General features: G+C 34.4%; 1 protein-coding gene and 1 long non-coding RNA gene across 3 annotated transcripts in view; one reads left to right on the plus strand and one right to left on the minus strand.

Moving 5' to 3' along the window:
* The window catches only part of PPP4R1 (protein phosphatase 4 regulatory subunit 1), a 48345-nt gene that overhangs the window by 13852 nt on the left and 20112 nt on the right, over positions 1-14381 (plus strand). Inside the window, exons 5-11 of one of the 2 annotated variants that reach the window (XM_083358746.1) lie at positions 2450-2592; positions 4944-5090; positions 7098-7205; positions 9611-9676; positions 10454-10612; positions 11734-11864; positions 12406-12911. In XM_083358746.1, coding sequence (XP_083214872.1) covers positions 2450-2592; positions 4944-5090; positions 7098-7205; positions 9611-9676; positions 10454-10612; positions 11734-11864; positions 12406-12911 — 1260 coding nt within the window. The remainder of the gene's footprint in view (positions 1-2449; positions 2593-4943; positions 5091-7097; positions 7206-9610; positions 9677-10453; positions 10613-11733; positions 11865-12405; positions 12912-14381) is intronic. The other variant, XM_083358747.1, reaches the window with a different exon arrangement.
* On the minus strand, positions 5398-13238 carry LOC310638049. Its single transcript, XR_014492019.1, has 3 exons — positions 13225-13238; positions 12684-12757; positions 5398-5611 (listed from the first exon to the last, which is right to left on the minus strand). It is a non-coding gene; the product is annotated as an uncharacterized lncRNA (long non-coding RNA).

Consider the following 14381-nt stretch of genomic DNA (forward strand, 5'->3'; position numbering starts at 1 on the left):
TATGCAAAAGAAAGTTTTATGAAAGTACGTTAGCTGTTCTTTTTATTATGACAAAGATATTGTTTATATGTGAGATCCTTCCTTTGGGTTGTATGTGTGGGAGTGCTATTGTTTCTAGACGCTGGATTATAGTCTGCTATAAGTCTTGAGAGAGAGAGAAATCTTATGAGTGTTCCTCAGATTTGTTTGTATATTTATCCATCAAACTGCAAGTAGATAGTGAGGCAGATGTGGTCCATGATTCTGAGTATTTCAATCTTAATGTATTTAGAGAAGACACCTTCAATCTTAGGTATTTGGAGTACACCTATATAACAATGAACATCTTCAAAGGAATAAAATTCACAAGGGAAGAGGGGAAAAAAAGTACTCTCCTTCCTGGATATCCTCATTAGCAGAGGAAACAACTAATTAGAAATCCAAGTCTGTTGACAAACATTCCACATTAGCCAAGTGATTCATATTTATGATGGTCACAGTGTCCCAGGGTCATGTGAAGTGACCAAAACGGACAGGAGGAAGAGTGCCTCTGGGCGGGCAGGCAGATGTCTTGCTCAGCTGTGGCTTGGGGGGCACTTTTTTCAGTGCCATTGTAACTTCAAATGGTCACTAAGCTAACTGTTGTAAGTCGAGGACTACCTGTACTTCATCACTTTTTTCCTTTTTGGGGGGGGATCATCAAGTTTTTGACACCTTGCTAGGCAACTGGTGGTACTCGGATGTTGCCATATCCTAAAAGTGGTTCAATGGGTGAAAAAGTTGAAAAGCCTTGTTCTAATGTAGAACTTACCCTGAGCATTTTGGGGATGTGTAAGGAGCAAAGGTTGCTTTAATAATTTTCCTAGGCCATTTGATACTGTTTGATATAGTATCCAGGGTGTATCCTTCTATATTAGGGTAGGTTAGTGATTCTTTTACTCCGTGGAAAGATGATTCCAGAAGATTTGTGATAGGAAACTTATACTTGACACTGAGGCACTTGTACTTTAGCATACAGTAAGCATTTTTTGCAGAATGGGTGTGCTGTCCAAACTATGAGCATTGATATTAAGCTGAGTAATGTCACTTATTCAGAGTGAGGTATCATAAGTTTACTGCTTTGATACAGATGTATTTATTTTTATGAGTGGAATGAGGCAGTGGAAGTGCTGAATTAATGCTGGAAATCCATAAAGAATTAGATGAAGATTAATAAATAAAATGAAATCTAGATCAGTCAGAGATGCTTTTGTTGGAGGTTGTTTTGGCGATAGGATTCATCTTGTCCTCACTGTACTTCGCAGATTTTGCAGTTTGGGGTGGTCCGTTATCACAGATGATAAATAAGGCTCTATGCCATGGAATTCTTTCCTCCAGATGCATTAACTTCAACTTTGCTGAACAGAGATAGCCTGTGCATTGTTTTCCAGGTTAGATTAATTGTGGTGCATCGAGTGTAGCTAGCTTTAAATAAACTTCAGAATTAAGACCACTAGGCTACTAACTAAAATGGGGACTAAGAATATATTTATTCAGATTGTCAGTTAAGTAGCTACATTGGCTTATGAGTATATAAAATGCTAGACTTTCCCTTAAAAGGCCTACTAAACACAATGGAACTGAGTGCTTAAAAGACTGCCTTTTCCAACACAAGCTTCCTGTAAAGTGAGACATTTAATCAGAAACCTTTCTCTAGTTGCTTCTCTGCTGTCTTGAGATGAAGCAAATGGAACAGAAGCAAGAGATTTTTTTGGAGGTGATATTTTCTATATTTCTTTGAGAAAGTTGCCAAACTCCTTCCTTTCGTTTGCTACCATCATTTGGAATTATTATAGTAATTGTAATTTATCTGCTGTCTGTTGATATGTATGTTTATTATCATATTTATAAGTTGTGCTAGAGAAGGCTATATTAAAAATTCTTTTGAATATTTTGTCTAGGTAACCAACTGATGGATATATAATTGATACTTTTTTGGCATGATAATTAGTGTTTGATTAGTTTCAGTATATTTTGAAATATTACTAGAATTACTTATTCAATAATTTTGAATATTTTCGTTATAGAGGTTTAAATAATATTAGTTTTATCCGGAATACTTCAAAACTGTCTTCACTATGTAGAGGGTTTTTAGTCCCAGGTGTAGCTCCCTCTTTCCTATCTTTTAATTTAGATCTATCAAAGGATCAATAGAGAGCTTATATAGCTTGTAGAAATGGAGAAAATTGGGTATATTTTGGTTTATCAAAACCCTTTATCAGTGGCTTGAGTTTTGAAGAAGGAAAAATATGTTACTTTAAAAGTGAAGAAATAATCCTTTTCTTGTACATTCATTGTCAACTATAAATCAAAATAAAACTAATTATAACCCCTTTACTAGCAATGTACTATAAGTAATAGTAATTCAGATTTAAATGAAGATAAATGTGCAACTTACAAATTATTTTCTTGTTTGTGCTTTTATCGATAGAGCCAACAGTACGAGCTGAGTTAATGGAACAGGTGCCTCATATTGCTATGTTTTGTCAAGAAAACAGGCCGTCAATCCCTTATGCCTTTTCAAAATATTTATTGCCCATTGTGGTGAGGTATCTAGCCGACCAAAATAATCAGGTAAGATTACTTTAAATTTGTTGAAATCATGTAAATATTTTACCTATTTGGAATTAAATAATTTGTATGATTTCTTTTGCATCGTACCGAGCTTCATAATTTTTGTAGTTTATTTCAAGTGTAAATATGGTAAGTCCTTACCCTTCCTTATCTTGCCTTACTTCACCTGAAAAGCTCATCCTTTGAAATCTAGTTAAGGGATTGCTTAAAGACAAATTGGGAAAAATGATTTAGCCACTGAATTAATCAAATTTCTCATTGATAATATTATCTACAACTCAACAGTCCATTATTTTCCACTGCTATTTCATTGTTTCAATCAGAATTTGCAGTTTTTGTTACACTGTATACATTTTTACAGATTCCATTTTTCTTTCAAAAAAGTGAAACCTAGGAGTTTTAGAATTACAATTCCCACTACCCAAGCTACTTTTATTAAGGGTGAATTTTCAACACTCTGACACAATACCAGTATTGCCAGGCTTTTTAGAAGCAAAGTAAGGGTATTACTCAATTGCTATATATAATTTATTTTGTTACTAAAACTAAATCTTCCCAAATCACTCAATCATTTCTATGTTTGAGGCTACAGGAAGAAAGTGAGGACTCAGGCAAAGAAAATATTCGGCTGCTACATTAGACATTTTATATTTACATTTTATATTTGGGCATATGTGGACAATGTAAGGCTTGTGTGGAATATGTACATGCTACTGAATTTCTCCCATCAGATTAAAAAAGTTGTTTTTTTGGATGCTGAAACTGCCCCTAAAATATTCAGAGAACAAAGGGGTATGGTCCAGAATTTTATTTTAGAAAGAGAGAGGAAAACATGGGTAAAGCAGGAAAGAGCAAAGGTTTTCTTCTAAAAGAGCAAGGAATCTGAGAGGCAAAAGTCTGGGGAGCATAGGAAGGTAAACTTATGTGAGTTGGCATAGAAGAAATGTGTTTTTTATTCAAAATGTTTTGTGCAGGAGAAAATGAGACAAAAACTCATAACCTACACATTCCCAATATAGGAACTCTGCTGTTCCATGCAACCTTACGTTAAAATTTTGTGTAGTCTGTTCTGGAAGATTAATGTTGGCTTATTCTTTACATAGGAGCTTACACAGCTTTATAAAATTCATTTCTAATTAGGAAATGAAAGTTCATCAGATTCATTATTGTATGAGCCAGTGTTTTACCTTGTTATTTTGAGCGTTTTTGTTATTTTTCCTTTTTTTCCTATTCTGAAGATCAGAAGGTTTCTGGTAGCAGCTTTTCAGACTAGCAAATGTTGTTAAAATACATAAATTTTCATGAACTATAATTCACTTCATCAGGGAGAAGGGCGGTATATAAATCTCAATAAAAAAAAAAAGGTGCATGAAATGTCTAACAAATGTAGGATTTATATGAATAGGGAAAGGGAAAGAGGGAAAATCAGGATGTTATGCAATGCAAGTTATATGTTTAACAGATCACAAGTATTTTATCAGTTATCAGTTTGAGGTGTTAAAAAACCCTTGCCTTTCTTGAGATCTGGGATAGCCTGAAAACATTGATGTGTAGAGTATGTGAGTTCAGCAATTTCTCCCTTCTCTGCATTGGTAAAATATTTTTGTTCCAACTTTGTACTGCAGTGTTCTGGTAGATTAAAATGCTGTGATGTTACTGTTTTGAAACCAAAGTTGTGTCAATTTTTTTGTGCAGTCAGGCGCATAGAAAGTTTATGAATAAATGTAAGTATTTGAAGAATGGAAATTAATATTTCCAGATAAGAACTCAGAACGACTTCAGTATCATAGCAAACCGTCTAAAAACTGTAAAAGAGTTATTTGACTCTTCATCTCCCATTAATGCTTTGTAATGCTTAACAAAGTTTTCATTGCTGCAGTAATACAAACAAGGCCAGTTATTAGAATCTTTAACACTGATAACTCATTGCTCAGAAATATATTGCAGAATCCATAAATATTATACAGGTAGTTTTTGATTTACAATCATTTGTTTTATGACTGTTTGAAGTTATGATGACCCTGAAAAAAAGACCATTTTTCACACTTAAGACTATTGCAGCATCCACACAGTCACATAAAAATAATTCAGACACTTGGGAACTGACATGTATTTATGACAATTGCAGTGTCCCAGGATCATGTACTCAACTTTTACAAACTTTTGATAAGCAAAAGTCAATCAGATTCTCTTAACTATTTTAAAAACTACAGTGATTCCCTCGATAACTATGGCAAAAAAAGTCGTAAAATGGGACAAAACTCATTTAACATCTTGCTTAGCAATGGAAATTTTGCAGAGATTGAAACAAATGGAAATCTCCTTTTCCTGCTTTTTATGTTTTTACATAGGTGAGAAAAACAAGTCAAGCAGCATTACTTGTTTTGTTGGAACAAGAACTTATTGAACGATATGATGTGGAGACCAAAGTATGTCCAGTTCTAGTAGAACTGACTGCTCCAGATAGCAATGATGATGTGAAGACAGAGGCAGTGGCAGTAAGTAAGAAAATGATATACCAGGAATTGGTGTTTAACTGATTATCTGAATATAGATCACAGCAACAGAGGTGTTTTCATTGATAGAATAAATATTGTGTGACAGCTTTTACACAATACCGCCAAACATCACTTTTTATTTAGGGGCAAAAAGGTGGCTTGGACCAAAACTGATGTATAGCCTCAGAAAAAAGAAACATTTCGCTTAAATAATTATTTGTGATTTAGATTTATACAGAACTTCACAAAAAAAAAACACCTGTCAGTGGGTATAGCATTTCAGTAATACAGTAAAATATCTATGGTAAAAAAATAGAAAAACAATCCAAATTAGATTATCACATAGGGGTCAGTCAGTCTCGTGGTGTCAGCTCATTTTCCCAAAGTCAGTGGGGTAGTAGGGGCAGGTCAGAGGTTGAGAATAGCACTTCCACAGGAAAGGCACATCTCTGAGCTTCTCCCTCTCTTTTATCTCCTCCTTCACAAAAGTGCGGGGGTGAGAAGTATTTTTCCTGGGATATCTAAATTGGATATGTTGAAATTAGGAGGGAAGGTGTTCATGCAAGTACACAATGCCAAACCATGTAAATCAGGGGTGTCAAATTCGCAAGGTTTGACACCCCTAATGTAAATCTTAAAAGATCAAAACCAGTCCTTTGAAATGCCCTCAGAAATGAATAGGGAGCCAGTGCGGGTTTAATATGCTTATGTTGCAGGTCTAGTAACTGGGCCACTGCATTCTGGGTAAGTAGAAGCTTCCAAGTGATTTTCAAAGGCAGCCCCATAAAAAGCAGATTGCTTCCAGGCCACCTTGCCTAGCAGTTTCATGTAAATGTTAAAAAGCATCTGATGCCCAGGTCTGAATTGTGCCAGAAACGAATTGGGATAATGTATTCCTCTATATTTATACACTGACCAAAGTCTCAATAATCAGTAATCAATAATCTCTAGAAAGGGGATGCTTGACTAAAAATGATAGTTGTCAAATACTTAAAAATTCATGAGGTCTCTGAAGAAATGGGCAAACTCTTTCAAGCCTTTTTCAAGGCTGCTGATACTAGCTCCTTTGAAGCAAGGTGTTAACCTTCTCTCAGATGTCAGTAGTCTCCAAAGGAGTCAGGGGAGACAAGGAACAAACACATAGTTGGCTGAGTTCCAGATAACATGTCAATATATTGCTCCAGTCACCATAACAAACTGCCCATAAAGTGTCCAGATTTTGGTGAATCTGGATGACTTATCAACAAAGTTCTGTACCAATTTGTCATAGCAGCCTGACAGGAAATCTGTATAAGATAACTTGCCACCTTAAACAGGATAACCTGAGAGGAGAAATCATAATATTTTAATCATAACATTATTTCTCTTATACCTACTTATACCAGCTCTGAGGTCATACCCATATTCAGTCAGATTCACTTTTAATTTTTTCTCATTTTTCTTTCTTGATATTTCTAGCCTCACAGCCTGATCTTTATTTATTTGGATTTTTTTTAAAAAAAACATCATAGTGTACTTTTTAATTAAGGAGACTTTGCTTATATGGGTATAACTTCCTGTGTGTCTTCCCAAACCATGTGATTTACAACAGTGATGGGCAGTTCCCATCATCCCCATTATTGGCTGTGATGACATAGGATGAGGGGATTAGAATTTATTGTGACACATTGCTCACACATCCTTGAACCAAAAAAATCAAACATTAGTATCAAATCTATATTTCTTTGAATTGTTCATATCTACTGCTGCTTGAGGACATGCAGTAGAGTGCTATAGTAAACTGACCAAAAGTTCTTCATTTTGTCAATATCACAGCTCATTTGTATGTATCTTCTACTAACTTTATATTGACAAATAATTTTATTTCAATTTTTGTTGATAATGTTTCAGTCTATTAGTGCAGACAAATACACATACATGTACATTTATAGGATGCAGAGGCATAAGTTTATAAATTTAAAGAAGTTGGACTGCTAGATGGCTAACTCAGATTATCATTATGTTTAGATAATGTGCAAAATGGCCTCCATGGTTGGAAAGGACATCACAGAGAGACTCATTCTTCCTAGATTTTGTGAAATGTGCTGTGATTGTAGAATGTTTCATGTACGGAAGGTATGCTTTCTTCCTTTATAAATCTAGGCTGCTTTTTGTTAAAAAAAACTTCACTGTTAACTAAGAGCCATTATGTGTCTGTCGGTAGTCTGCTATAAGATAAACTGTTATGGTTGAAATGCTGAAAGCTGGTGGTCACAATTTACACAAGATACTAACAAAACTACACTTGAGATGCCTCAGAGAAGAAAAACTACCCAATGCATGGGAAAATGCTGAAGTGATTCTTGTACACAAGAAAGGAGCCCAAGATGATTTAAAGAACTATCACCCAATAAGCCTTCTTTCAGTCATTTATAAGGTTTTCACCTAGATAATAGCAAAAATAATATTAACATTAAATGATGCATAGCTAAAGGAGCAAGTAGGTTTCAGAAGTGGTTATAGCACAATGGATCTATATCTAGATTTGCTCGGCAAGTCATTGAAAGGCACAGCGAGTACACCATACCTCTGTGCGTGGCTTTCATTGATTACAAAAAAGCATTTGACTCAGTATTCCAGCAAGCAATAATTAATGCATGCTCAACCAAGGTGTAGACACTACTTACATAAATTTGCTACAATCAGTATATGAAAAAATGGTAACAATTTGTCTTAATGATCTTAAATCAGAAATCAACACAGAATGAAGTGTATACAATATCACCTATCCTTCTCTCAGCCTGCCTTGAAGTATTTCACAAACTAGACTGGGCAAAAGATGGAATAAAAATCAATGGTGCCTATTTAAATCACTTAAGATTTGCAGGATGATGTTGTTCTCTTCTCACAAGACCCAGAAGAGCTACAAAGACATATATACAAGACCTGCACAAAGCAGGAGAACCATTTGGCTTACAAATAAACCTGAAAAAGAGCTAGGTTATGTTTAATAAATTCACCAAAGAAAGAAAAAAAAATATCTGGAGAAGAACTAGACATAATAGATCACTACATATACCTTGGCCAACGGATCTCAATGGAAGATGATACAATAAAGGTAATTGAATGGCATGTTAAATTTGGTTGGTAGGCATTTGGCAAGCTAAGTGTCATTTTCAAGAACAATATCTCCCTATGCCTGAAGAGAAAAGTTTTCAATCAGTGCATGCTACCTGTTCTAATATATGATATATGACAGTGAAATATGGACACTAACCTCACAATGCAAAAGCTACAAGTGGTGCAAAGAGCCATGGAAAGATACATGCTTGGCATTGTAAGACAAGATAGAAAGACCTGCAAATGGATTAGAGAACAAACGAAATTATACAATATCATCAAGAGAGTAAAAGAATTGAAATGGAAACGGGCTGGTCACATAGCAAGAACTAATGGCAGGTTGGACCAAGGCAGTCATAGAATGGATCCCACTTGATAAAAAGTGTCCACGAAAGAGACCTAAAACAAGATGGATCGACAACATCAGCAAGTATTGTAGGCCCAATTGGCAAAAGAAAGCTCAGGACTGTATTGGTTGGAAATAGGTGAAAAAGGCCTTCATCTTGCAGTGGATAGACAATGGCTAAAATGATGATAAGCTAAACTATTTATATTAAGAATTTCAATTACATTCTAACCTAAAGGTTTGAATAAAGAAAAATATAATGCATCTGTAAGCCAAGTTAAATTTAAAATTGTGTTGATACAAGTAATTATGTTATTTCTCATGGGAAATTTGAGGAGTTGGTCCACATATTTGTAAAAAGACAAAGCTAAGGAAGATCGCCATAGAGGAGTAGTATTCTGTGGAGATTTATTCCCAGAATTTTAGTTTCAGAGAGCTGAGAAAAATTAGAAAGGTCATAAAAAGAGCCCAATTTAGACAAATGCATAAATGATGCTTGATTTACTGACAAAACCAAAGCAATATCAGATTATTTCACTAAGTGCAGTAATTGAAAGCAAACATTTCTAAGTTTATTATTCGTTTTAATCTGTGGGGAACATTATCCCGAATATGGTAGTTAGCAGAATGTGAAAAAAGATTTACTTTTAGATCATTCCATCGGGCACCTCATGAATGGTAAATTAGAGTTCCTGAAGCAAGAGAGAGAGAGAGAGAGAGAGAGAGAGAGAGAGAGAGAGAGAGAGAGAGAGAGAGAGAGAGAGAATGTTTGGGTATGTGCTTTGATCTTCAGCTGATTAATAGAGAATATTTTTCTTAGAATCTGAAAAACGTTCCTTTAGTTTTGTGCATATCACATCATAATCCTAAATATAACATGCAAACTTTCAGGATGAGAACTGCAGTGGATAATTAATCTTTGATCAAATAAAATACTTGCTATTAATTAAAAAGTACTATTTAAAAACAATTGAACTATAGTCCTGCTTTTTTGAATTATCTTCGAATCCCTAAACTATTACTTTCCTAAGTTCATTCATCTCCAGTTCTAATTAAAATAATTATTTTCGTCCAGGTGTGTGCAGCCAATTTTGGAGATATTTGTAGTGTAGTTGGACAGCAAGCCACTGAAGAAATGCTGGTGAGCTTCATATGTCAAAGTTCTATCTTTATTTAATTTTTAATCGTAAAATTGTGCTGAATTTCAGTATGGGCATTTAAATAGTTTTTTGGGAGTGTGAATAAAAATGGATAGGATAGAGTTAATTTTTGATGATAATTTCTTCAGGAATACAGTCTGTTGTCAATAGATTCTGCATTATTGCATATTATACCCGGAACAAGACTTACTTTTTTTTCATTTCGATAGGATACAAGCACATTTTTGGCATATTGCAAATAGTACTAAGTGTGATTTTATTGAATTATGTCATTACTTTTTGTCTTTGAATGCATTCCTATAATCTCTGCTTTCACTGATAAGTCACTGTAAAAAAACATATTTCCTTCTGAAGTGTGGATTATTCTACTTGTGAAAAGATGGAATTACCCTATTTTATGTTTCCAAAGGTAATATTGGCCATTGTTAAAGGCAATAGAATAATTAGTAGAATAGTTTCAGAAATATTAAGAAAAAATTAAAACAGTCCATACTTTATTAATCTTACCTAGCTCCTACATCAGGCATGTCAAACTGCTGGCCTGCGGGCCGCATGCATCAGGCCAAAACCGTGCCCACCCCATTGCCAGCAATGGGGAAAAAATCACAATACATCACGCGACGTTAAGAGTTTGACATGCCTGACCCACATTAAAAATTACTTAAATTTTTTCAAGTCTATAAGGAATGGTTAAACTTTAAAAAAAGAAGACCCAGATTAAATCATTTGTATTTGATATCATATTTTCTATTTTCCAGTTACCTAGATTTTTCCAGCTTTGTTCCGATAATGTGTGGGGTGTGCGGAAGGCTTGTGCTGAATGCTTTATGGCTGTTTCATGTGCCACATCACAGGAAGTCCGTCGAACAAAATTGTCAACACTTTTTATTAACCTTATCAGTGACCCTTCACGATGGGTAAGTTATTAAATTTGCCTTCTATTTCTTTACATTCTCAATTTCTTTGTTTATTCACTTATTCTGAGATAAGTACAGTTAACCTGAGGGTGGGTCATGTATAAAGAAAACTATTCAATCCTCTATTCTTCTGGAACCAGTGGTTTGTACTGTATACAGTGGGTATGTTGTAGATTAGGAGGAGGGTTTGGAGAAGATATCTTTGCTTATTTCCACTGCGCTATTTGAGAAGTTTTCTTAGAATTAAAGACCTTTGGAATAGTATGAAAAAATATTACTAGGAGTTGTGGAGAAAAATGAAAAAAACCCCACATATTTTTCTCTTTCTGGAAACTTCACTGAATCCTGGTGCAAATTCAAAAAAAGGTCTATCCACAGATCTCCCATTTGGATGCAACCCATTGATTATATCTATCCAATACTTCATTATAATTGTGAAGGCTGAGAATATATTTAATACGGGTGAGATTTTCCCAATTTTGTCCCTATTACAGGTAGTCCTCAGCTTGCGTCCATTTCTTCAGTGACTGTTTGTATTTATGGCAGCACTGAAAAAAAGGAACAAATGACTGGTCTTTGAAATTCCACCATTGGAACTGCAGCACCACCATACAGCACCAACATGGTCACAGAATTGCCAGTTGCAACCTTTTGCAAATTTTCCTCCCAGCTTTCCACAAGTAAAGTCAATGGAGAAGCTGACAGGGAAAATTGGAAATCATTTCAATAAGTTGCTCCTGCTGGTTTTTCTCCCGCCCACAACATCCCTGCTCAATTCTGTTTATATGATATCTGAGATTACTACTGATACCATTCATGCTTTCATTTTACAGTTAGTTAATTAGATAGTTTACTTTTACTGCTCTCTTAGTACTAAAACTAGCATAGAGATTAAAAACTGCTATTATTCTTCATGAAATAAAATTGGATCCATAATAAACCTTATCAAAATAAATGCATGTAATCAAAAGTTTTTTCAGATAGTTCAGGTAGCATATTGCCATATTTCATTTTTGTGCCCAAATGCAAAAATTCCCTGCTACATACTTTTGCAAGCGTATCACCTCCCTAATCATGCCAAATACAATAGCTATAGTTTTCTCTGGAATATGTTCTTCCAGGTTCGCCAAGCTGCCTTTCAATCCCTTGGGCCTTTTATATCAACATTTGCAAATCCATCTAGCAGTGGTCAGTTTTTTAGAGAAGAAGAATGTAAGAACACTGAAAGTCAGAATTTTATAGAAGAACAAAGGTATGGATAATGAAAATAACTTAAAATGAAAATAACTTTGAAATAAAATATTCGCCGCACATTTTCATATTTGCTCATCTTTCTCTAGAAGTGAATCTCTCACTTTCTGAGAGATTATGATAAAACATGTTCCAATTTTTTCCTAATATTTTGAAAGATGATTCTTTGTTTATGCCAAATTTCTGTTTATTATAGAAAATCTTTAATGGTTTTGAGGCTTCCATCTGTGAATGAGTCAGTGAGCTTATGTGTTGTTATTACAAATCAGAGTGAGTAATTTTTGACAGAAATATGCCACAGAAGTTGAGATCAGTTTCCTGTGTACTACAGTATGTCTACTGTTCTGTGTACTTCGTTCTGCTTTTTACCCCTTTTTGTTTGTTTTTGTTATTCCTGTTCAGCCATCCTACAAATCCTCATTTCCTTTTCCCCTTTCTCACTCACAAGTTGCTAATACAAATCCTTTTTTTGTATTCTGGCTAGATTCATATGTATGTTTACTAGATGAGATGTACTAATATTGACATCTATTTTCATCCAGCAGTGAAACAAATAAGGATTCAGAAGATGTGTCCACACATGATGTACAAAGCCAGACAGAGTTGTCTTTAGATACTGAGGAATGCAATTTTGAAGCCACCCCTGAAAATGACACAGCAGAAAGTAACCTTGTTTATTTCAAGGATGAGGCATTGCTACGTAGTACTTTGTCTTTAGAACCACGCAGAGAACCTTCAGATGAGAACGAACCCAGTTTCGATCACTGTACGTTAGCAGTGTTACCAGTAGAGCCTGCATTGTATTCACAGGAAAACTCACTTGTGGAGCAAGAACTGTATGACTCATTCCATTTCTGGAGGACTCCACTTCCTAAGATAGACCTTGATTTAGAGCTTCAGGAAAATGCAGGAGAAAATGGTTTAGCAAATCAGAAAGGACAGCAGGAGGTTATGGCGTGTGCATCTTCAAACATAATGGCTACAAGAAAGGAGTTGGAAGAAATGATAGAAAATTTGGAGCCTCATATAGATGATCCAGATGTTAAAGGTAAATAACACATTGTGGTGTTGTATAGGTTAAGCTTTGAATTAGATTTTTTTTTATAATAATGTTTATTACAGTTTACAAATGGAAAGATAAAAAACTAAAACTAAAAATGTAGCAATAAAATATAAGTGCAAAGAAAAAAAAAATAAAGGAAAAACTAAAGGAAGTAAAAGTAAAATAGATAGACAAGAAATGATTTTCCCGTCTGTTACTTTTTTAAAAACTCATGAATAAAAGAATATTTAAATGATTTAATGTTTTAAGATTATAGTAGGAAACATCTGAAATAGGTGATTGAATGCATAATTTTTACCTTTGGTAAATGCTTCATAAAAGATGTAAAATAATGCTTTAATTGTCTCAGCATCTACCAACTTTCTCTGTGGAGCAGTAGCAAGGAAGCAGAGAAAAAGGAAGTAAACACAGTTTAGAAAAGCAGGAAATTGCTAATTTGAGAAAAGCCCAGGAAGGATGTTGAATTGCAATATTTTAGCAATATGAGAAAAAAAGGCATGACAGACAAAATTCTAAATAGTAATAAAATCAGTGAAATGAAGTAATAACAGCTAGTTAGAGAGACACTTAGTACAATAGGAAAAATAGGTTCAACTAAATGTTTGTTAGCCTGTGGCCTGTCTTAAAAAATAGTTTTTCATTTTATCAGTTTCAGGTTACAGACCCACAAATCCTATTCCTTTGCTTTAAATTACAATTAAGAGTAACATTTTGGCATATTTAAGGACAGTAATATATTACTTCAGTTGAAACTGGGTTTTTCTGAAATTATATTATCTCTTGTGTTCATAAGGGTGCAAACGTTTCCATTATTAATTAGTTTTACTAATTATTGTACATATCAGTTTTGTTTTACTTTGGTCCAGTACTTACATTGCTCATGCTGTTGTGGTTCTAGCATGATTTTGCCAATATCAGTCACATTTTATAAGGCAGGAATACAAAGAAAGTGTAGCTACAGAAGATGTGAACACAAAATAGGTCACATGAGAATAAAAAAGAGACCGGTCTCTTTTTTATTCTCATGTGACCTATTTTGTGTTCACATCTTCTGTAGCTACACTTTCTTTGTATTCCTGCCTTATAAAATGGCAATTGCTGGATAAATACTGCAATTCAGGAAGCAATGGTTTAGTCAAGCCTGAGAACTGAAGATCGGATTAGCGCAAGATGAATTGGGAAAAAGCTCAATAATACTAATCAGAAGCCCAAATCAATATAACTAATAAAGTTATGCGTTATAAAGTGAGTTCAAATGTCAAACGTGAGAATAAAGTTACAAATCTAGAAATTCTCCCATTTCATAGGAATGTGCCTTTAAAGTATAGTCCTAGAATAAATAGTAGAATCCTTTTATTTTTAAAGTAGCATGGAAATTTATTCAGTGTAATTTATGTTAAAAGGCTAATTTTTTGCAGAGTAATGAGCAAATAACCGTTATAAGGTGCAATGACT

Source organism: Vipera ursinii, assembly GCF_947247035.1.
Source record: "Vipera ursinii genome assembly, chromosome: 3".
Taxonomy (NCBI): domain Eukaryota; kingdom Metazoa; phylum Chordata; class Lepidosauria; order Squamata; family Viperidae; genus Vipera; species Vipera ursinii.